The sequence below is a fragment of the Saccoglossus kowalevskii genome, chromosome 22 (assembly GCF_978046115.1).
Source record: "Saccoglossus kowalevskii chromosome 22, keSacKowa6.1, whole genome shotgun sequence".
NCBI lineage: Eukaryota > Metazoa > Hemichordata > Enteropneusta > Harrimaniidae > Saccoglossus > Saccoglossus kowalevskii.
This window is the reverse complement of record NC_140662.1, coordinates 18420113-18444601: the sequence shown is the minus strand read 5'-3', so window position 1 is coordinate 18444601 and position 24489 is coordinate 18420113. Positions and strand designations below refer to the sequence as shown.

At 34.2% G+C, this 24489-nt stretch overlaps 1 protein-coding gene across 2 annotated transcripts in view; it reads left to right on the top strand.

The window, feature by feature from the left end:
• LOC100371831 (alpha-catulin-like) overlaps positions 1–24489 on the top strand; it is a 108103-nt gene that overhangs the window by 70359 nt on the left and 13255 nt on the right. For both annotated transcript variants that reach the window (XM_085495493.1, XM_078010873.2), the window contains exons 2-11: positions 17327–17516; positions 17896–18071; positions 18476–18595; positions 19707–19796; positions 20167–20340; positions 20987–21190; positions 21421–21507; positions 21858–22016; positions 22984–23076; positions 23234–23384. In XM_085495493.1, coding sequence (XP_085351619.1) covers positions 17327–17516; positions 17896–18071; positions 18476–18595; positions 19707–19796; positions 20167–20340; positions 20987–21190; positions 21421–21507; positions 21858–22016; positions 22984–23076; positions 23234–23384 — 1444 coding nt within the window. The remainder of the gene's footprint in view (positions 1–17326; positions 17517–17895; positions 18072–18475; positions 18596–19706; positions 19797–20166; positions 20341–20986; positions 21191–21420; positions 21508–21857; positions 22017–22983; positions 23077–23233; positions 23385–24489) is intronic.

The window sequence follows — 24489 nt, the reverse complement described above, 5'->3', positions numbered from 1 at the left end:
AGTTTATCATGATCTTAAAAAAAAAACATTTCCACGGAAATAGAAATTTGACAGTCAAATCAGTCCTTGAGGGTTTTAATTGGGTAAGAGCTAGTATGGCAATATCGATGTTGCCGCTAGTCTTTGTAAAGATTACGAAACAATCTTCTGTGATGCAATGATGTAGAAGTCCAAATCTTGCCTGATTATCAGGATTTTATTCCACCTGTAATCCCAGGTTTATTTGTATGTGATTTACATGTGCATCCATATTTTTTCCCCCTTTTTATCATCAAAAATTCGCAAGCAACGATATGTTTTTTATTTTACAAGTATTGTTTCGCTGTTATTTTACTATAGCCACAAATATCCATGTTCTACAAAAATTGTCAAATGTCAACCAACTTTCCATCTTTCAATCGTCTATCATTATGCGAGTACACGATTCACTGTACATTCGCTCCGTTGCACATTCTAGAGCCCCGTTGAGCAATCTTATTTTGGCTTTAGGGAACGGCTCGTTGGCGCTGTGTGATTTAGAATTGTCGATTTCAATATTGATGGTTGATTTTCATAATGTTAAAGTAATGTCTGATATTATTTTGAGATTATCTCTGAAGTACAACCAGCTGATGGTTATCATCCTGCGTTATCTAACTTTCTGCTGGCTCTTTTTAAAATGGATCATGTTTTTTTAGCTACGCTGTCGAGCAGTGCTTATCATATGAGTGATTACATCATCTGTATCAACTTTTTATATTTTCGACTTCTCCTTGAAAACTGCAAGCCTGTTTGCCTTAATACTTGATGTATATGTACCTTGGGCAAACCTCTCTTAGATGTGTTCATTGCATGATGATATATTTAATTCTCTAATTTTGGTGAATATTTTTGTCATTTTTGGCAAAAGCGATATTTTTGACTTCTTGTTGAAAAACAGCAAGTCTGATTGCTTTGAAACTATACATACATGTACATGTACCTCAGGTAGACCTTCCCCAGATTTGTTCATTTTGTGATGATACAATGTATAATGCAATTCTTTAATTTTGATGAATGTATTTGTCATTTTTGGTAAGAAGTGATATTTTCATCTTCTTGTTGAAAACAGCAGTTCTGATTGCTTTGATACATATGAGTACCTCAGGCAGACCTTATTTTCATTTTCTAATGATATCTTCAATTCTTTTATTGAAATGTGCATTGCTATTAGTGGAGCTACATGCATCTCAGCCGAACAGCTGCCTGTTTATGGTATGTCAATTGGAGTGTGCAGTTAGGCAATTTTGTGCTGTTATCACCAGTTTGTGACACTTTCTCTATATATAGCATTATGTTTCCCATGAGTTACATGCGTGTACATATTTTACTCTAGGCTTGTTCTTTGTAGTGACTCTTGGAAAAAGATTACATCAGGCTCCAGATCGATGCCTCATTCCCAATTTTGTCTTTAATTGAGAGAGAGTACCTCTTTTTTATCTCCTGGGGGACAAACCCTGTCTTCCATGCAGAAAATTGATATCAATCAATTGTTAAGTTATCATGGAATTTAATTCAGAATGTAACGCAGACATCAGACTAGCACACTGCCGGATGTAGATGTGGCATTCACATGATAATATCAGTGAGACAGAGAGAGCAGGTGCCGCCTTATATTCATAATGCAATTTCCTATCATAGGTGATTTATTACACATGTGTTTCTGATGTATGTGGGGCCTCTGACTTTCCATTTAAACGACCCTCAGTACCTGATTTCTGAAATGTGTCCCTTTAGGAGATTTTGCAGACATAAATCTGATAACAAATACATGAAGGAATTTCACATCGGAAGTAATTTGTCTGTTGATATAAATGAAAGTGTTATTATGCAAATGTGTTTTTATTATTAATATGAAATATACGTACAAATAATTTATCGTTTTTTTGTGTCAAGATACTGTGCCTAATGAACGATGTCTAACCATTAGCTTTTTAGATCCGCTGACGACTTTGTTGAGCTGGACTTATCATACATGAGTGATTGTCTATCGTCGTCCGCGCCAACTTTTTAGTTTTTTGACTTCTTCTTGAAAACTACATGCCTGAATGCTTTGATACTTGGTGTACGGTACCTTGCGTAGACTTCATTTAGATTTGTTCATTTAGTGATGATATCTTCAATTCTCTAATTTAGATGAATATTATTGTAATTTTCAGTAAAAAGTGATATTTTTGACTTCTTAAATTGTTAAAAACCGCAAGTCTGATTGATTTGATAATATACATATAGGTACTCTAGGTTAGGTAGATCTCTCTCAGATTTGTTCATTTTGTGATGACGTCTTGAATTCTTTGTACATTTGAAATGTACATTGCTAACTGTAGAGCTACATGTATCTCAGCCAACAGGCTGCTTATTTAAGTGTACCTTTAATATCTTTACATAATATTGTTAAAGGGCCATGGTCGTCTCGCCACATCCTGTTTGTTAGTGACGTCCACAACATGCAATACATTGTTTTTTTTTACATGAAATTCAAACTCACGCTGCGCGACAACCACTGCCTTTTAATATATAGAATGATTAACCTTTTCACTACCAGGGTTACTCTCCCAGATTTTTTTACACTCTTTTTCGTATAAATATTCTTCAATATTTTTGGAAATGAATCTTCATTTTTCAGCCAACAGACAAAATTAAGTCCATTTTTAGTTTTTACTCAAAAAATTTGGCTAATTTTGTCCCAATTTTCTGAAGGAAAGTGCAGACTTGAAAGTCGCGCCAAGGTCAAACGTCATACTTGTGATTTCCTTTTGAAGAGAGCACATTGGATTGTGGGAAAATCAATGTTCATCATTCACCGCCCTTTAAAACTGCACTGGAGTTGTGCAGCATTTGCATATGACCCACATGTTACTCTATAAGAATTTCATACAGGTGGATAGATACATAAAAATGTTTCCGGGGGCCTGATGAGTTTAAAAATGCATCAAATATCTTTTATTGCATTTTATCACAAGAATAAATGATTATAAAGTTAATAAACACTTTATTGCCATATAGAGTATTATTCTTAACTCATTTGCAAATATTATTACTCTGTATGCAGAGTGCAACTGCCCTAAATACGACTGTGGATGTGTTCATTTACATTGCAGATCCACCAGGGAGTGCTGTAAAATTGGATATTTAATGATGACTTTATGCTCGGTCAATCATCTGTTGCCGGTTAAAAAAACCTGTCTGTATTTATAGGTCATGGGTTTACTGTTGCATGACATATGTCTTTTCTGTTTTTACATATACATTGGAATTTCTGTATGTGAATGCATATTACCCCGGTATGTAGTTTTAGCAATTAATAAAAGTAACAGTCAGTCGCCTTGCAATGTACATTGTGTGTTTTTTTAATAGCAGATTTATGTGATCCATCAAATGTTCAATTTTTTATGCCATTTGTCTCCTAGCTTTCTTTATTTCTACATGTACTAGTGTCTGTGATCACATTTGAATATTTGACTGGATTAGGAATTTTTTAACAGTTTAATTATTCAACCAACAGCTGAGGTGAATATACATTTGAAATTGTATCGTCTAGACTGCCTTTTCTAGATTTGAATATACTGTAAAATGACTAATTTTCACTGGGTTTAAATTTTGCTGATTTACCATTTCGGGCATATTCAGTGGGTTTTAAATTCATGGTTTTATCATTTAGATAATGTGTTCGAGGCAAAATTTTACATATTGACTGGGTTTTAATTTAGCGCATTTTCCAGTTAACGAAATAAGCAAAATTAAAACCCAGTGAAACAATTAACCCTTCTACAATAGTTGACAAGTTTGTTTTGATACTTGTATAAGTTGGAGATTAATGAAAAGCACCGCAGTACAGATTGTAAATGTATATAGTTCAGAAACTTTGAATGTCTATGTGATAAATTAATGACGACATGAGCAGGATGCTTATCTATCAAGCTCACTGAGCAATCTAAATTAAATCACATAGTCCCAAATGTGGGAATAATATATACCGGGTACTTTAATTCATACACGTTGATAGTTTATCAATATCCATTATCAAATTTAAAGGATACCGCTACAAATGTCAGTAGAACTGTTCTACCACCTACAGTTATCAGTATCTACACGTTTAATATTAGGATGTAAAGTACACACTTTAGGGACAAAATTATTACATGGAAGTCCAATTTTACATTTGCATGACTGCAAAGTGGATATATCATTTGCATTTATCTGCATTCCCCAAATTGAAGTTTTAAAGATCACTTACATGTATCTGAGGAGTTTCTCCACCAATCAAGAAATCTCTTTATTAAGGATGCTTAATTAATACAGTTTCATGAAAGTTTTGGGATTTTTTTTGTATCTTGCAAATAATTACTTTATTTGACAAGGTCATATTAAAGTAAAAAAACAAAATTGATATTATTAATATACGTATATAATTATAATTATTGATACGTATATATGTAGCATAGATAAATGTATGTGGATTACACAGTTTAAATCAATGTGTCTCTAACTACATTTTGAAAAAAACAGAAAAAGGACCTATTTGTAAAGTTACAGCAGTTTCAGTAATTTGCCCTTTGCTGAAACATGGCATGATAACTTTTGCACATTCACTTTGAACTCCCATGATTAGTAAACCAACCTTGTAGTTCCTTGGCATTGAAATTGAATGTTCACATCTACAAATCTACCTGGCATTGCTTAAACTGTAGATTACATGAATTATTTTAGCTGGAATTTATTTTCGCTGAAAAGACTTTTTGGGTGTTTTGTATGGAATTTATTATCACTGATTTTTTAAAAGTTGAATGTAAAATATAGGAAAAACGGTATATTCGCTGGATTTTATTTTCACTGAATCATTCCTTATTAAAGCGAAAATTATTTCTATTAAGCGAAAATAAAGTATTTTACAGTAATTGGAATAAACATTATTCGTACATGTACCTTGCTTGCAAAGATGTACAGTCATAATAATGTTTATCTGCATTAGACAGATTCTCATTGTCTACATTGAATGAGAAGCTGGGGAGTTCTATTTGATTCTACTACTGTTGCTTCCCCTATCCAACTAATAACCTCAATGGATTTCTACAGTGCAGTAGAAAATCTCACTTTAATTATAATCATTCACTATTAAACTCAGAGCATCATTTACCCAATAGGAAATGTACCTTGAAGTCATATATCTTACTTGTAAGGCAGGCAGGTACAGTTTGGTTTATAAGAAAATTGGACTGATACATTCACTTGATATCCAGTAGCCAAATTTGTAAAATGTATATAGTGAAAATGAGTAAAATAGTTATTCTTTCACATGGTAAGAATAATGCACAACTCAATTCTCAGTAACATTGAGATTGATACCCAGATTTCTCTGAGCATTTGGATTAATACCCATATTTCTCTGGGCATTTGGATTGATACCCATATTTCTCTGGGCATTTGGATTGATACCCATATTTCTCTGGGCATTTGGATTGATACCCATATTTCTCTGGGCATTTGGATTTATACCCATATTTCTCTGGGCATTTGGATTGATACCCATATTTCTCTGGGCATTTGGATTGATACCCATATTTCTCTGGGCATTTGGATTGATACCCATATTTCTCGGGCATTTGGATTTATACCCATATTTCTCGGGCATTTGGATTGATACCCATATTTCTCTGGGCATCTGGATTGATACCCATATTTCTCTGGGAATTTGGAGTAATACCCAGATTTCTCTGGGCATTTGGAATTTATACCAATATTTCTCTGGGCATTTGGATTGATACCCAGATTTCTCTGGGCATTTGGATTTATACCCATATTTCTCTGGGCATTCGGATTGATACCCATATTTCTCTGGGAGTTCGGATTGATACCCATATTTCCCTGGGAATTCGGATTGATACCCATATTTCTCTGGGCATTTGGATTGATACCCAAATTTCTCTGGGCATTTGGATTGATACCCAGGTTTCTCTGTAAACTTCAAGAGCATTCTCTAGCCAGATCACTCATGCCCCTGCATCTGCAAACATCTACCTGACAGTTCTCCACCTCTCAAAGCCTTCAGGAACTTTTACAATGACACAAACTATAGAAAATATTGCAGTTAATGTTATGATATTTTCCGTAATCAATACTGACTTGTATGTGTTCATTTGATGAAAATAGATATAATGGTATAAAGTGACAATTACCTCTACCGTTATCTTTGTTTAAATGATAACGTAAAATCAGCAACAGCTAATCAGGATGTCATGCATGATGAAATTATGGATCAGGTGAAATGTAAAACTGATAATTTATTGCTTCCCTGGAGAGACTGTAAGCTGAGTGTCAGATACTTTTATCATTTTGTGTCTACACTTGGCTTATCCAGGTTCTTGGTGATTTATAAAGTATGTCATTTATTAGTTGGTGGCTTACAGTTGATGGCTACACTGGAGAGACTGTAAGCTGAGTGTCAGATACTTTTATCATTTTGTGTCGACACTTGGCTTATCCAGGTTCTATTGATTTATAAAGTATGTCATTTATTAGTTGGTGACTGATAGTTGATAGCTACACTGGAGAGACTGTAAGCTGAGTGTCAGATACTTTTATCATTTTGTGTCTACACTTGGCTTATCCAGGTTCTATTGATTTATAAAGTATGTCATTTATTAGTTGGTGACTGATAGTTGATGGCTACACTGGAGAGACTGTAAGCTGAGTGTCAGATACTTTTATCATTTTGTGTCTACACTTGGCTTATCCAGGTTCTTGGTGATTTATAAAGTATGTCATTTATTAGTTGGTGACTGATAGTTGATGGCTACACTGGAGAGACTGCAAGCTGAGTGTCAGATACTTTTATCATTTTGTGTCTACACTTGGCTTATCCAGGTTCTTGGTGATTTATAAAGTATGTCATTTATTAGTTGGTGAATGATAGTTGATGGCTACACTGGAGAGACTGTAAGCTGAGTGTCAGATACTTTTATCATTTTGTGTTTACACTTGGCTTATCCAGGTTCTTGGTGATTTATAAAGTATGTCATTTATTAGTTGGTGGCTTACAGTTGATGGCTACACTGGAGAGACTGTAAGCTGAGTGTCAGATACTTTTATCATTTTGTGTCTACACTTGGCTTATCCAGGTTCTATTGATTTATAAAGTATGTCATTTATTAGTTGGTGGCTTACAGTTGATGGCTACACTGGAGAGACTGTAAGTTTAGTGTCTGTTAGATACTTTTATCATATTTTCTGTCTACACTTGGCTTATCCAGGTTCTTATTGATTTATAAAGTATGTCATTTATTAGTGGGTGACTGATATTTGACTGGATTTGGAGTTTCACTGTTTATGCCCTATGATATTTATTATGATATGATAACACTGTGTCAAGAGATATCTCGTGGTCTGCAAAATAGGATGAAAAAATAAAGACACGTGAATATCGCAGTGTGCTTGTGTGACGAGGATATTTAAATGAACAATGTGAATAAATATGTTTGTATTTTTTGCCTTCCATCAGACAATACACCAGGGTAATATGGATCATATCCATGAAATTTGCCAAAAAAAAAAATTGTTAATCTAGAATACGTGTATTTATACAATTTTTATTGCTGAAGATTTGCTCATTTGCCTTGAAGAGTTTTGCATGTATACAGAGACACTGCTACCTTTCATAGCTATTCTATGGACTTTGTACATTAATATAGAAACTTACAAAGACTTAGCAGAGTTGGGAACATGCATGTTGTGTCGCTGTGAACATATTTAATTTTTTCCTTGGTTTTAAATATTATTGATAACTGACATTCGCTATTAAGTAAACCCACATAAACATGTAAAACTACAATAGAACTTGGTTCGCAGGAAAGTCCATGCTCAAATTATCAATATAGTGAAATTTAACGTTAATCAAAATGAATTTTTCAAGAGTGTATCCAGACTGAGCAAACAATTCCTGTATGCGTATTGGTAATATGATGAAAAATGAAACCACGTACACCGGTTTTATTTTAGTGCGGAAATGCTGTACATGACATGGAATCTATTAAAGCAATTTTCATGAAAATTTGTTAATATGAACGCCATCGTCATGAACATTCCTAGCAATGATAATTAAATCGTTTATAGTATATGTTGAATAAAAACTGATGAATTTCGACTACCGATTCAATTGCATAACTTAAATGTAAAAAAAAAAAAAAATTATCTGCTTGCTTTCTGCCAAATCTAATTTCCATGACAGACGGTAACATCTCGGTAGGTAGTCAGCGTTGCGGTGTTTATTGAAGGATAAACTACACAGAATACCGACACATTCGTGATGAAATTTACCGTGAAAATTGTCTTTGATTCTTCCGTCTGATTTAATTTCCTGAATACTTAGCTTCAGGATGAACAAAATTTCGACAGGTTGACATCATCTATATCAAAGCCACTTACCTGTATTAAGGTAAATTATTTGGAGAGAATGAATGGGAACTGGTAAGATACTCTAATGATGGTATTTCTAGGTGTCTTATTACACTCAGGGATTGGGGGAGGCAATCACGGGAGTGACATGTAACCAAGTTACCAGGTCTGCTTTATAACAGTGTACAAGAGTATACAATATTTAATTCTCTGTCTCCCACATTCTTTGTAATGTTTTTGATTAACAGCTGAAACGCATACAGTGTACACATACTTTTGGTGAGCCATCACATCCGCATGTAGTACGAAGTGAGTAATTTAACTGCCTTCCATGGCAGACATGGAAATACATATTTACACAGACTCTTTCCGAATATGGAAGACCTTGAATCTGACGGTCTTTCCCTGCTTGCATCTATTACCTATACATCAATACTAACCCTAACTTCAAACTGCTAAGTGCGTTCACCCCAGTCTATAGTTACTACAATTCTCTGAGTCCCTCTAGTAATTATAACTGTTGGGCTTTCCTTCCGTAATGCAGATTGCTTGGAGACCTTCCAAAGAGACTTTCAAATTGCAGACGAGCACTCTTTACATGCCTTGCATGGGATACAGGTGGTTGTATGGCTTAGCCAATATAGTTCTATTTACTTAGCTTTAGCTTGTTCCTCTCATGCCAATTGAAGGGTTTCATCTAGATTAGACTCCGATTGATATTCCAGTGACTGTTTAATACTCTGTTCTGTATGCATCCATTTCCTCCTATTAAGCATCTGGTGTATTATTTATCGTTCCAGGAGGGATGATGCGTCTTTCTATTTGTAGCGGTACATTGAATTGTACATCTGACAGCTTGTCATACAGTGATTGATTCTACTATTGGGGAAGAGTTGGCCCGAGTCTCTCTCTACGGTAGACCAATGTTTTACGTCATCTTTGTAACGTGCTTTACTTGGATGAGGTTAATCTGATTCAAATCTTGTATACGTATTGGTTGGTTCATTTGCTTTTATTCCCAACTTGTACATTTCTTCTGTAAATGCACTAACTATTAACTATGTTTCATTTTGCCATTTTCACTGATAAGTGGAATCTAGCAAAATTAATTCCATGTAAAATAACCACAGAACTTGTGAGTCAAAGCATATATAGAAGGAAGACGTCAAAAAAACCTATCAACAAACAAGCTGCTCTCTGATTGGTCTGACTGTTTAGTGTTAGGGTTGGGTAGCCAATCAGGCAACATTTTTAGCTCCGCTGTCGACTTTGTCGAGCGGAGCTTATCATATGAGTGATTGTCTGTCGTCCGTCGTCGTCCGTGTCAATGTTTTACTTTTTCGTCTTCTTCTTGAAAACTACAAGCCTGAATGCTTTGATACTTGGTATATATGTACCTTGGGTAGACCTCTCTCAGATTTGTTCATTTCATGATCATACATTGTATCTTCAATTCTCTAATTTTGGTGAATATTTTTGTCATTTCTTGTAAAAAGTGATATTTTTGACTTCTTGTTAAAAACCGCAAGTCCAATTGCTTTGATATTACATATATAGGTACTACATGTGGTCCTCTTTCAGACTTGTTCATTTCATGATGATATCTTTAATTCTCTAATTTTAGTGAATATTTTTTTAATTTTTGGTAAATAGTGATTTTTTTGACTTCTTGTTGAAAACCTTTTCTTTTGATACTATGCATATTGTTCATTTTCTAATGATATCTTCAGTTCTTTAATTGCAATGTGCATTGCTAACAGCGGAGCTATCTCAGCCGACAGGCTACTTGTTTAAAGTAGCTTCACATCGACTCAGAACTCGTTCTGTCGCTAGCTTTGAATTTAAAACCTTGTGATTATGATCAAAATAATCAAATTGAATAAAAATTTAATTTGCACAGTACATATGACATTATATATGGATCTCAACATTTTTGCTTTTGCTAACCAATCACTGTGCACAATCCAGATTATGTTCAAATTTTTGTAACACTGGTCCTCATTCGTTGACTGAGCAGTCACTATTGATGATGACTCTGCATATTGAACTACATGCTTAAATGTTCTTTCTCTGGGATTCAATCCAAAATGTCTACGTTTCACATTTTTTATACCTGTATATCTGTTGAGATTTTACAAAACATTGCCTGAACATACCAAATCACAAAAAATTTGGCGGTTTACAATACATTTACTGTTGAAACTTTTTTTACCTTTTGTGAAATGCAAACTTTAAAAGTTTGCTGGTCGAGAAGTGAATGCATTCGAATCAGTGCCGAACAAATATCAATCATCTAGCAACTATTAAAAATTGATTTACGGCAAATCAATCGTGATATATTAAAATTTGTCTCGTATTCATTTCGACAGAGTCAATTTGAGTGAAGCAGCTCAGTGGTCATTTGACAGAGTTAGGACATATTGGCAATTATGACATTTTTCATTATTTTTGTGAAAAATTGGATATCTAGTGATGTTCGTTTTATTGGTGTTGATGCAAGTCGTAATTTTACATGTACGCTGCATATGATTCATCTTGTATTTACCTCATGACCACGTTGTTAGGTATAGAACTTAGCGGCGCGATACATCATCATTCTACCCATGTTCTCAAACTATATGCAAAGAAATATAAATCATGTAGCGGTAGCGTTTTTAGCTCTACTGATGAGAAAACTGAATGAACTTTATCATGTTTACATTGTATACTGATCATTCATCATTGGCATCAAACTTGACATTATCAACTGAAAACTTTGCTCAAATTTGCTCACTTTGTGATAAATATTTTTGTCATTTTCAGTAAAATATTATATTTTTGACTTTTTCTTAAAAACCACTAATCCATAATGATAGAACAAGTTGGTTTGACATAAATTTTGGAACACTAAAGCTTGTCTTCACTTATAATAGTGTTGCCACATCGAGTGTCATGTTCATTGTTGTATTCACTCGAGGCAATGTTCGCATTATTCACGACAAGTTAAACTATTGACAGGATATCGTCCTTTATATCGTGGTTTATGTGCACAACCATAAAGTGCCATGATAACTACATGTAATTCGTAAAATTGGGAAATTTTGGCCAATCAAATTGTTGTTTTGAACACACCTATATTGCTTAATTTGTAATCTAGTTGTTGCATATTCTAAGTTGGCTGTACTTTGATCTCAGATACCAAGTCATAACCATGTCACAGCATACATGAATGACAACTGAAGTTCTAGAATTCGTATTTGCCATATTAAAAGTGAAATTGTTCTAAATTATATTTCAGGATTCTATTGGTATCCTCATGAACAATACAAAATCCTACATCCTTGAGATGTTTACAGGGGTCAGTGAGAGTTTTTTCTGCAGATCATAGAAAGTATGAATGCATCTTTTAAAAAGATCTTAAATTATTGAATCTTAAATATTAATGGTACTAAAATGCTGCTTAAATTAAATATTCATGTCATTGTTGGAATCAGTATATTTTATTTTTTTACTGTAAATTTATTCATCCTTCCTCATATAGTTTCCATGATCGTGTGCTTAGGTTGCAGATCAGTAACCTGTTCTTTCAAGTGTTACTGAATGCACTGGTAGTCATTGTGCTACTGTCATTTGTCACTAAAGAGAGCTTTTGATGGAATTTTTCCCAAAGCCGTCTCTGATAAAGACTAGTACCCTAGGGACGAAGATCAAACATGCCTGCATTTTGCAAGAAATGCTGATAGATGTCTTCTTCTTGAAAACTAGTACCCCCGGTAGTCTAATAGATTTAATACTACTGGGCATGGGTCAGTCAGATTTATACATTTCTTGAAGATATCTTCAATTCTCTATTTTTAGCAAATATTTTTCTTATTTTTAATAATTATAGTTTCAATAATTAAAAAAAATGATGTGCAATATTCCTTGGGTTGACTTTTTATCAGATGTGTTCTTTTTGTGGCAATATCTTAAATATGCTTATGAGTATGAATCAGATTATTTTCATAATATGCATCATATTCAGCAAAGCTACACTTTTTTCTATGCTATCGATAAAGAGCCATTGCTCGAAACGTCTAGCTATTTTTAATAGTTATTTAGGACTACGATTACCAAATATTATCTTCTATATATCATATTTATCAGTCCAAGCAGCATTTATTTATTTATAAAGCTACATGTAGTCTGTTTTATAATTTTTTTTGTTAATTTTTAATTAAATGGATATAACTTATTACAGCCTGCAGGTCATGATCACATTTATTGAAAAATATTCAAAAATTTATGCAAATATGTTTTTGTGAAACATTTGAAGGCCAGAAGTCGCCGTCATATTTTTATGTATTTTTCACATGTACACTGTACATGTAAGGACCAATGTCCCAAATTTTGTCTGTTACTGCTAGCAGCACACGTTTTTATGTAAATTGTAGAGATGTGTCTTGTCAAAATAATTCATATTTCAAGAACCCAAAATTACAACAATGTATAATGCAATTTTGGGTTTCTATACACTTCTATTTGCGCAAATGCATACATTTTTTGAGCATGGTTGTATTTTCTCGTTGATGACTCACAGTGAGTTTTCCTCAATTTACACTTCAAGATTGTTAACTTTCAAGGACACAATCTTTTGCATTCACCTACCTTGCCATATTGATGCATCTTAAATGACCTCACATTAAGAAATTGTGTCACCATGCCCTCTGAAATCTGTCTTTTGACTACAGCAATAAAACTCTTCATGGATGTCAATGTAAGCACTTGTAAAAGAGGCTTATTTTATGCATTGAGTTAATCACTCCAAATTTCAAAAAAAAAAGTTAGTAGCACAGCTACCCTAATTGCTTGTGTTACCAGTGCTGTATAAAAGAAAGCATGTTTTTGCCATTTTTTAAAAAGAATTTTTGTTTAAAAGTTTTTTTTAACTGTGTCATACATGTCCTATGGATCATTTCAAAAACGAGGAGGGTTGGGGATTACTATTGTTTCCTGTGAAAAGTGTTTGTCAGTGTAATACAATTATATAGTAATATTATATAATCAACTCTGTCTCACAAAGTATTGTTTGATTTCATGCAGTATAGTCATTTTTTGAATGTGGTTGGTCCATATGATATTTGGCCATAACCAAATTAAGGTTAATTTAATGTTGCTAGCATTGATACTGAATCTATATATTATGTACATACATCTACATATGTAGAGGCAGCGTCTTGCTTTGATATTCCCTGAAGTGTCTCGCCAGTGGCAGATTTGGCATTTAATTGCATCATGTGCCGTACTGTTTGGTTGTCATTGGGGTCACTACTTTTCCAGTCCTTGATTCCTATGAGAATCAAACTTCAGAGCTCCAATCATATGTCTGAGCCGCAGACACATGTGATGTTTACTTATGCGTGTTTGTATACGCTCTGTATGTTAGATGATCGGCTTTTGAGGATGAGGAGTGAAGTAGAAAGCTAAGACTGAAGTAAGCAGTATGGTTTATTAAAGTCACCTTAGTTGGGATTTGTGTTCCCTGTCTTAACTCCTTTATTAGTCTTAGGTGCATACTCTTACACTCCTGTTAATAAATAACAAGCCATGCTGCACATATTATAAGTAATGTCTACATTCCTGTGGTGCTGGCTTATGTATGTCGAGGTTTAAAAGAAAAATATTCCAATAATATCAAGGTGTCAATTTCAGACTTGTGGTGCGTTGTGGTACTCCAGTGGTGCATTGTGGTACTCCAGTGGTGCATTGTGGTACTCCAGTGTTGCATTGTGGTACTCCCATGGTGCATTGTGGTACGCTCGTGGTGTGTTGTGGTACTCCAGTGGTGCGTTGTGTACTCCAGTGGTGCATTGTGGTACTCCCATTGTGCATTGTGGTACTCCCATTGTGCATTGTGGTACTCCCATTGTGCATTGTGGTACTCCCATTGTGCATTGTGGTACTCCCATTGTGCATTGTGGTATTCCAGTGGTGCATTGTGGTACTCCCATTGTGCATTGTGGTATTCCAGTGGTGCATTGTGGTACTCCCGTGGTGCATTGTGGTACTCCAGTGGTGCATTGTGGTACTCCAGTGGTGCATTGTGGTACTCCCGTGGTGCATTGTGGTACTCCCGTGGTGCATTGTGGTACTCCCGTTGTGCATTGTGGTACTTCCGTGGTGCATTGTGGTACTCCCGTGGTGCATTGTGGTACTCCCGTGGTGCATTGTAGTATTCCCATTGTGCATTGTGGTACTCCCATTGTGCATTGTGGTACTCCCATTGTGCATTGTGGTACTGCAGCGGTGCATTGTGGTATTCCCAGTACTCCCCTGGTGCATTTTGGTACTCCCATGGTGCATCTCATTTGTGTAGACAAGAGGTATTAGATATTGTTGACACAAACCAGATTGCAGAAGCTGTTAATTATGACAGCCATCACATAATAGCAATTCATAATCGCATTCCTCTTTTGACACTTTTTGCTTTGGTTGATTTTTTAATCCGTGTATTACGGTATATTTGCTCTATTAGAAGAGCATCTCCAAAAGAAATGCATATAAACCAAAAGGTGCACTTGTTGTATAATTATTTATTTCAACCTTTCAATTAGCTCTGTACTTTGGGTAAGAGTAAGCGTGTGTACTACTAATGGAGCAAATACGGTAATAATTCAAAATGATCTTTGTGTGAAATAAACATACTTAGAACACAATGCTAGTATGTATTGGCTGTACACAAGTACGTTCAGAGATACAAATAATTTACACATATATATATATATATATATATATAAGGTAACATTCTTCACTCTTGTCATAAAAACTAAATGTTGATATATGCCACTCAACTATACATACAATTGTGAAGTATTTTTGATGAATTGCACTCATAATGTCCTGTCTGTGTGAAGAGTCTACACAAACATTAGTATTGAAAAGTATCAAGTCTATGGGTCAAAGTTCATCAGGTCTCGGTGCCTTACATACTACATGTAGATTGTTCTCTCTCTCCCTCCCTCCATCAAAACAAATTACCATCAACTTTTGTCACCTTTTTCAAAATAAAACTGCCCAATTTTCTCCCAATGGCAAATTAAAGGGCCTTAAGCTATGTTGTTGATTTGTTCAAATGTTTTTTATTGCCTGTAATATTGAGTAAAAATCATCATTGTTGTATCAAGTAAATGTTATGAATGGGTCTACATATTTTTTATTTTATTCCAGAATTGTCATTAAAGTGTCAATTAATTATGATTTCTTTCTTTAAGTTTTCATACAATTCTGACAAAAACATTTTTTTTTTTATAAAGCTGTGATGTGCATATTTTTAACTGATCAAAGGTCAGGAACTTGAATGCTTTTTACCTTGCCCGTACCATCAAAGATGGAAGGGAAAGGTATATTAAGGGAAAAATTTTGTCCGGCGTTGTTGTCGTCGTCGTTGTCGTTGTCGTCGTCGTTAATAATTGTTATTGTGTGCATGATAACTTTACTAATTCTATTCCAAACTTCATCAAACTTGGTCACCTTGTTCATCAGTATAAAGTCTTCCCCGAGTTTGAACAACAGATGTCCTGTATGAAAATATCATGCAAAAATTGAGAAAAACTGATAAAATATTTTGACTGTTTCTACTTGACTGATCACTGGTGATACACATCAAAGGTCACTGATCTCAGTGGAAATATGCATTGTTGTATGTGTTCAATGAAGCAAATGATTTATCTTGTAATAATATCCTTGGTAATGTATCTCAGAATCCCATACTGGGTTTCAAAACCAACTCATGGAGAGATTGCACAGTCTGATACACATTTGCAAACCTACCAATAAATCTTTACAGAAAACAAGATGTCAGAAAATCAATATAAGCACTCTTATGAACTGGGTGCCAAACTTTGATCAAGATCTGAAGCTAATAGAAAATCTGTTTAGTTCAAAGTTATCAAATCAAAAACAATACATAAAAAATACATAAAAAGCAAAACATTTCATCCACATTTTAAAAAGAAAATTGTTCTAAAATATATGTATTCTGTATTTGACAAACAGTTCATTCGACAAATGAAAACTCACAGGAATATGTTTCAGCTATTAGAACAGAATGATAGAGTTTTTATAATACTAGTTTAAAAACTCACTTCAAACAAAGATTGCAGTGTTTGAAAATGTAGGTTCTCAGGAGGCAACAGTACTGTTGACTTCTCCCTCCACTGGACACCAACTAACTATTTAAGTTGATTTGCATACAAAGCAGAGCTTGCAACATGATAGCTATTCATAAAGGGTGTTTTTTTTTTTACTTTTCATATAATACAGTAGTCACACAATGAGGCAGTTCATATTTGTCTCAGTGAATCATTAATTTTTGACAGACACCTGTACAAAATACTTGGACAAAAGCCAGCTAAGATTTTCTGTTATCTTGCATGTTTTATGAATCTATTCACGTCTAAATGCAGCACTTTTTTTTTGCAATGAGGCATTTGTTTTTATACTAAAATATCTGAATTACTTTGAATAAAGCTGGAAATTATGTCCCTTAAAATAATTAAACAAATAAGGCACAAATGTTTTTGTAAGATATTTACATCTTTAAAGGACATTCGGTAGACTGATTCCCCACTGTTAGTTCAACCCCAAAACTTTTTTGTATTCAAAATTAATTATGACAATGTATATTTATATTGAAACAAACTATGTTAAAGGGAATTATATTATATAACAAAGGGCAAGGTCACCAGAGTTCAACTATGTTGTTCTTAGTCTGCAAAATAGCATGCAAGTAGCTAGAAAGGAAATATCCACCAGTATTATAGATGTATTTTTAGATCTGATGTTTATTTTGTAATATGGATTGATTGATTGAATGAATGAATGAATAACATGGATAAATAAATAAATGACATGTACCTATGCATTTCCATTTACTCTTTATCTCTTTTTCATCATACAGATTACAACTTTGGTGAATCATCGAGAGAAACCCAAGAAATCAGAAAAGACGTGCAAAGCTGTATTGGAAGTTGGTAAAGCTGTGAATATAGCTGTAAATCGATTCACCGCAGTTGGTAAAGCCATCGCAAATGATAACCCTGATATTAAAGATGAAATGGTGGATGCATGTAAAGAAGCCACCACGGCAGGTGAGTTTTTAGATTAATCAGCGAGTTAGAGGGTTTCTGAATAATTAGTAAGTTAAAGGGTTTCATTCTCAGTGAGTGTTTTAGATTAATCAAAGATTAGCATTCCTGTCAACATCAGGCCATTCATTTTTCAAATATTGATCCTTCTATGCTACAGAGGTTACAATAAGCATTTGCAGAAAAGTTAGAGGGCTTAAGATTAATTTATAGTGAGTTGGAGGGTTTTGAAATAATAAGTGAGTTAGAAGGTTTCAAAATAATAAGTGAGTTAGAAGGTTTCAAAATAAAAAGTGAGTTACGGTTAAAGATTAATTAATCATAATAATTAATGAAAACTACTCATTTTTCTGTTGATATTTCATTCCACTGTATTACACAGGTCAGAATATAGCTAAACTGACAAATATCCAGTACGATGACAGCGGACAACCCATGAACTTTACAGAGAAGAGTTCAATGGTACGGGCGGCTAGGGGACTTCTTTCAGCAGTTACGAAAGTCTTACTTCTTGCCGACCGAGTTGTGGTTAAACAGTTACTTAAAGCAAAAGATAAGGTAATGAACGCCATTATCAGCATTTGTTGAATTTCAATAAATTGTGATCCATTGCTGTATGCAATTTTTTCATGCCAGAATTAAATTATTTGACACATGTTGAATGAATACACACACAAAATTTGAACTGGCCTGTAGAGGGCGCTGATTAAACAAAATGAAAATCTTACATGTCTGTAGGGGGCGCTATGCATTATTTTTGATAATCAATAATATGATGTAGGTAATGATGCACTTTTTTTGAATTTCTGGTATTTATACTATTTGAAGCTTGCAGTTCATAATATAGGGTAAACAAATTTACAACTGATGTTGCTAGTTGGGATTTTTCTAACAAAATTATACTTCAATTGTGCTATGTTTTTGTTGGGTAAATGAACCTGTTAATACTTTTCTTTTTTCAGGTTGATAGTAGTCTGTCCAAACTAGAGTACGTCAGCAATTTTACAGATTTTGTGCAGGCATTTAGTCAGTTTGGAAGTGAAATGGTAGAACTAGCACATCTTACAGGGGACAGACAAAATGTAAGTTCTGATTACTTTTGATGCTACAGCTATACAAGTGACTTTAATACTTATTTGCTTCTGATTGGTCTGTCTACTCATCCTCTTAATATTCAGCCAATCAGAAAGCAACTTCCTTGTTTGAACACCTTAATTGCTGCTGATTGGTCTCTCTACTCATCCTCTTAATATTCAACCAATCAAAAAACAACTTTTTTGTTTGAACACCTTATTTGCACTATTAAAATCACATGTCCAATAAAAGCACATATACAATGTAAACCACATGATTGTATTCTAAATCATTGAAATGTGACTTATTTCGACTACAGCAACTGATTTATGTAAATATAAAAAGCAATTGAATCCGTTACATTTTTGTTATTTTAAAGAACATTTTCTTGATATTAGCATTCATACTGGTGCATTTCCAACAATTCATTGCACAGTACCGTACTGTTGAAGCATAACTTAATTTTCAAGCTGTTTTTCAGCTGACTTTGCTTTTTATAAAAACTTATACTTTATATCATCAATAATTTCAACTAATTTTCTGTAGTGTTTACCCGTGTTTACTAATATGTGACATGTTTAGCTGATCATTTACACAATCGTGACAGTTTTGAAATCAAGCTATGCTAGCATTAAAGTCAATGTACATGTTAAGTTACACTCTGATCGTGCCATTCCTCTAACATGTAGAATATCACTAGATAGTCAACTAATTATAACGCTGCAGAAAGTCTGCATGGTGGATGTTATGTAAATAATGATACAAATCTATATCAAAATAGAAAGAAAAGTATTTTTTACTGAATTATATGGTATATACCAGCTTATATATTGACTTAGTAGTATAATTAATTTTGTGAAATGTTTTTTATTCTTCAGAATTTCAAAATTAGCATCAGTGCATTGTCATTAACTTTCCTAAAATGTTGTTTTTGCAAATGAGTTTAAATTTTCAAATGTTGGAGATTTACTGGTATAAGAAAAAAAAATGTTTATTTCAATTTTGAGGATGATTGAGCCAAGCTTTGTGCATTAGGAATGCATTTAATAGATTTGAGACTTTTCCTATTTTGCATTTATGTTTATTTCTTATTTATGAATTTATGTCATCTGTTGACAGGATCTTAAAGATGAGAAACATAGAGCTAAGATGGGTGCAGCAAGAGCTGTGTTGGAGAAATCTACCATGATGCTATTGACTTCTTGTAAGGTGATATATCCCGCTATGTTTACATCCAGTAATACAGGAACCATATCTCACTGTGTTGAATACGGTTTGTGTGCTCCGTTTGATGGTGTTCTCTGACTTTTGAATGTTTGGGGTTGATACAATTAGTGTTCTACAATTTGAACGAATGCATGTTTTACGCAATGTGCAAAACATGGGTACCGGATATAGGACTATTTAGCAACACAGATGTTCATTTGTTTTAAATTATTGGTATGTTTATGAATGTTTTAGAACAAATGTTCTATACATTATAGGACATTTGTTCTAAAATATTCAAATTACTCATCCATTAAATCTGTTTTCAGTCTTCCTTGATTTAATTCATCTTATCATGATTTTCTCCATGTAGACTTCGCTTCGTCATCCAGATTGCGAGTCTGCCAAGGAGAATCGCGATGGCGTGTTTAGTCAGATGCGAAGAGCATTAGCGATGATACAGTCCATAGTGACAGATGAATACCCATCAAGTCTTAACGGTCCAGCTTCTCATCTTATTATGCATAATATACTTAAAGATTTCACAGTAAGTTCATTCAAAACACTTTACATGTATATGGATAATGAACGAACAAAGCATAAACATAATATGCTGTCAAAATTTTAAAAAGTTTGCTCCAAAATTCACATGTTGATATTATCATGCATTTATCCAAGGGTTTATAAGATAAGGGTGATCATTTAATGTGATATGCAATGAAGATCTCTAGGGAAGCAATTTTGCGTGTTTCACGAACATTTGAAGGCAATCCCATTCTATTTTAACTAATAATATCATACACTGGATAAACAAAAGGTCATTGCATCATAGTCGTGTCATAACATTATGTGGGTATGTCCACACTATACTATACACATTTAAGGATGTTTAATATCTATTATAGTGATGATATCTCATTGTCATATTCCTCACTGAAAAATGGCATCTCTGCATTGAACTATGAAAAATAATAATCCAAAATCAAATCAAAGACTTTCACTCTTTTCATACCACAACGGTCTTTATTTATTTTTTAAGTTTTCATGCCAGGCTATAGTTCTGGACATTGAATGTCACTGTTGTCTCTCCTGATTTTTTTTTTGTATGTGCAAATTGCAAGTGCTAGTGCTGACATTTAATAAATAGAATTACCGGGTACTCTTTTAATCATTATATTTGTGGTTGCTTTCAGGATCTTGTTGAGTCATCAAGGGTAACACATGTTGATTCTTCCAGCAGAGACAAGTTAGTTCGTGCCTTACATAACATTATTGACACTACACAAGATTTCACGGATTCTGCCTATACCTCTCATGAACACAGGGAAAAGATTTTGTCTTACTGCGACAAAGCCAAAATGGAATTACATAATTTAGCAAAACTAGGAGTAGCAATTGTAAGTTGAATTGTTATATTTCTGATATGGCCTTTCAGCATTTGTTCCAGGAATGTTTTCAACTGGCCAATTATCATTAGCACCTGCTAACATTATTATTGCCAGTGTCGTTTCATGACACATCACTTATTTATCTTCGTCTTCATCTTGATTTTCATCAAGGCATGTTTGAATTTCTCCGGAATAACTGTTTTCAAAATGCATTCAGTTTGTTATTATTTCTATTTCAGGAGAAGAATGATTGTCGGCATCCCACTGAAGACTTAGAAAAATCCATTATTAAAATGTGCAGAATAACACTAGACCTTAAGAAACAGGTAAGATAATCGAATAAATTGTAATTTAAATGAGCATATTTATAAAGATGGATTTATTGTGTTATGTAAAACAATTAAAGGGAAAATGTGAATAACTTTTATTTTTGAGTATCCTCATAGGGTGGTGGTCGTCGCGCCATGCATGCACGAGATATGGATCTTGTATGAACAAAGATGGCAAGTTTGACTGTTGTGCAGACCAACGAGTACAAACTGAGACGTTAACGAGCTTTAGCTATGTAATCTTTTGTGATTGAAAGGTATTGAGGGTGTCAACGGCGATAATTAGTACACATCTGTTAGCAGTGATGTCCCCCTTACCATTCTCTCTATGACAACTTACATTCTAGGTGCAAGATACAGCCTTAGATCAAGCTTCCGAAATCTTCCAGAATAACGAAGACCATGATATACTGGGCATGTTGAAAAATAGTGGAGTGGCTGGCGATGTGGACAAAGTGGAAGGGTATTCTGTTAAATTTATAGAACATTCTGAACAATTACAAGAGGTAATAAATTTTCAAATATTCATGAATGAAGTTTATCTCTAACTCTATCAGGATTATCAATAATGGTTTTGCTGCAATGTGATTGGGTTCTGTTCGTTCATTTATATGTCTGTCACATTATCTCAGAAGGTAATGAACTGGTGTTTCCCAAACTTGCTACATGATGGTATACACATGCCCCAGATTTTTTTTGTTCAGATCAAAATGGCCAACTGGCAGCCATACTTGAACCCAAATCGGCCGAAAAATCAACATTTTATATGTGTAGAACACTATTATCAAGTTGTGCTGACCAATCCTGTTCAAACTTAGAATATGGGTAATACCAGTTGGCATATTGAGGCTCTTTTTAAAAATTGGTTGGTCATTTTGTTTGTTAAAAATACTTTTTTTTGCTTTATAAATTTAGAATACAATTATTTAGTTTATCTAGATTTGATACAGAGGTAATAAATTCTTTATATACTGCAATTGAATTTTGCTGAGATTCAATGGCAATATGGCTGACCAGCAGCCATTTTGTATGACAAAAATCACCAAATTTGTCCTTTTTCCTGCACATTTTGTCCAATTAATGTAAAACTTGGTTCACAGTTATATCAACAGCGTATCAACAACAGTTAATTTGTGTCACAATACAATTCAAGATGGTTGACTGGCAGCCATAGATAATATGGCAATTCCAAATCGAAGTGTATTGTGGGATAGTTATGACTGAAACTAACACAACTCTGCCAAACATAAAGCTCCTGCAATCCCACAAATGACACAAGTTTTGCACAATGCACTAGTCATTAGAGACTCCCACATGTTAAACTCTGACAGTCCAAGTCAGTTCAGTGTAGAACTGGTGCATGCACTTGATCAAATACATTTATCATGTATTTATGTACAAGAACATAGAGGGCTGTGACATTCTCAATTCCTTGTTTTTTCATGTTTTTATTCTGGTATTAACTTTCTACAGGCATGTCGACTATTAAGGCATATATCTGGAAGTGCACCTTTACAAATATCAGCAGAACATGCAGAGAACAATATGAAATTACTCGGCCCACAGGTAAGTTATTCACAAATGTTAAAACTGTCATTTTAATAAATTGCGCTCCCTTGTCAACAATATGGCGTACTTTTGTTACAGTATCAATTTACTGGTATCTGTAATATTGGATGCATTTTTTTTGTATGTTAATTTTTCTAATTCTATTCTTTGTCAGACTGTATCAGCGGCTCAGACACTAGCTATTAATCCTACTAGTAAAATTGCCAAAGAAAACTTAGATGTTTTTTCTGAAGCATGGGAACAGCAAATCAACGATCTCTCTGTATTGGTGAAAGAAATCAATGATGTCTGCCAAGGGAAGTCATGTAAGTGGAAAATTGAAAAATACATCACAATAATGCAGTATTCATGTAACAAGTTTTCTGTAAATAATCTGATTATTATTTCAAATTTGGATGAAGCCCAAAAACGAGGACTTGGGTTTTGATGTTTGTACGTGTGTGTCTCTGTATCCCGGACATGCCTTGACTGATTATGCATTTGGGAATCATATGCAGGTTCATTAATTTAGCAATCCGATTCAAGATGGCTGAATGACGGCCATTTTGTACTGAACAATTTATCAAAATCAAGCCTTTTAGTTATTCCGGAACCAGATCGTAGTCTTGTATAAACGAATTGGTGCATATATTCAACATTATGGGACCTTGATGCATGTCATTTTGTTTTTTAGTCCCCGTTCGGACGCAGTCCGAAAACGGGGACTTATGTTTTGCCCTGTGTGCGTCCGTCCGTTCGTCCGTGCGTCCGTCCGTGATCACCTGTATCTCGAACATGCATGGACCGATTAAGTTTAAACTTCACTCATACATCACACATTATATGGGACATATGCACATGCATTTTTTTCATGATTCGATTAACGATAGCCGAATAGCAGCCATTTTAAGGCCGAAAATGCATCAAAATCGCACATTTTCACCATTCCGGACCCGTATCTCAGTTATGCATGGATGGATTTTGTTCAAATTTGGTACATACATTAAACATAATAGGACATTGATGCACGTCTTTTTTTTTTTCGGATCAAGTTCGAAATGGCCGACTGGCGGCCATTTTGTTAAAGAATTCAGTTCTGGATCCGTATCCAAGACATGTCTGGATTGATCAAGTTCAAACTTCACACACACATGGTACATCATGTCACAAATAGATATGTGCATTTGTTTCATGATCTGCTTAACAATAACGGAATGATGGCCATTTTAAGGCCGAAAATGCATCAAAATCACGTATTTTCACAATTCCAGAACCGGATCTCAGTCATGCATGGATGGATTTTGTTCAGATTTAGCACAATGTGTTGTACATATGCAGGTGCATTTCGGTCATGATCTGCTTTGAATGTATATGTCACTCAAATATGAACGGAACGGGGACGTGTCATTGACAATGACTTGTCTGATTCAA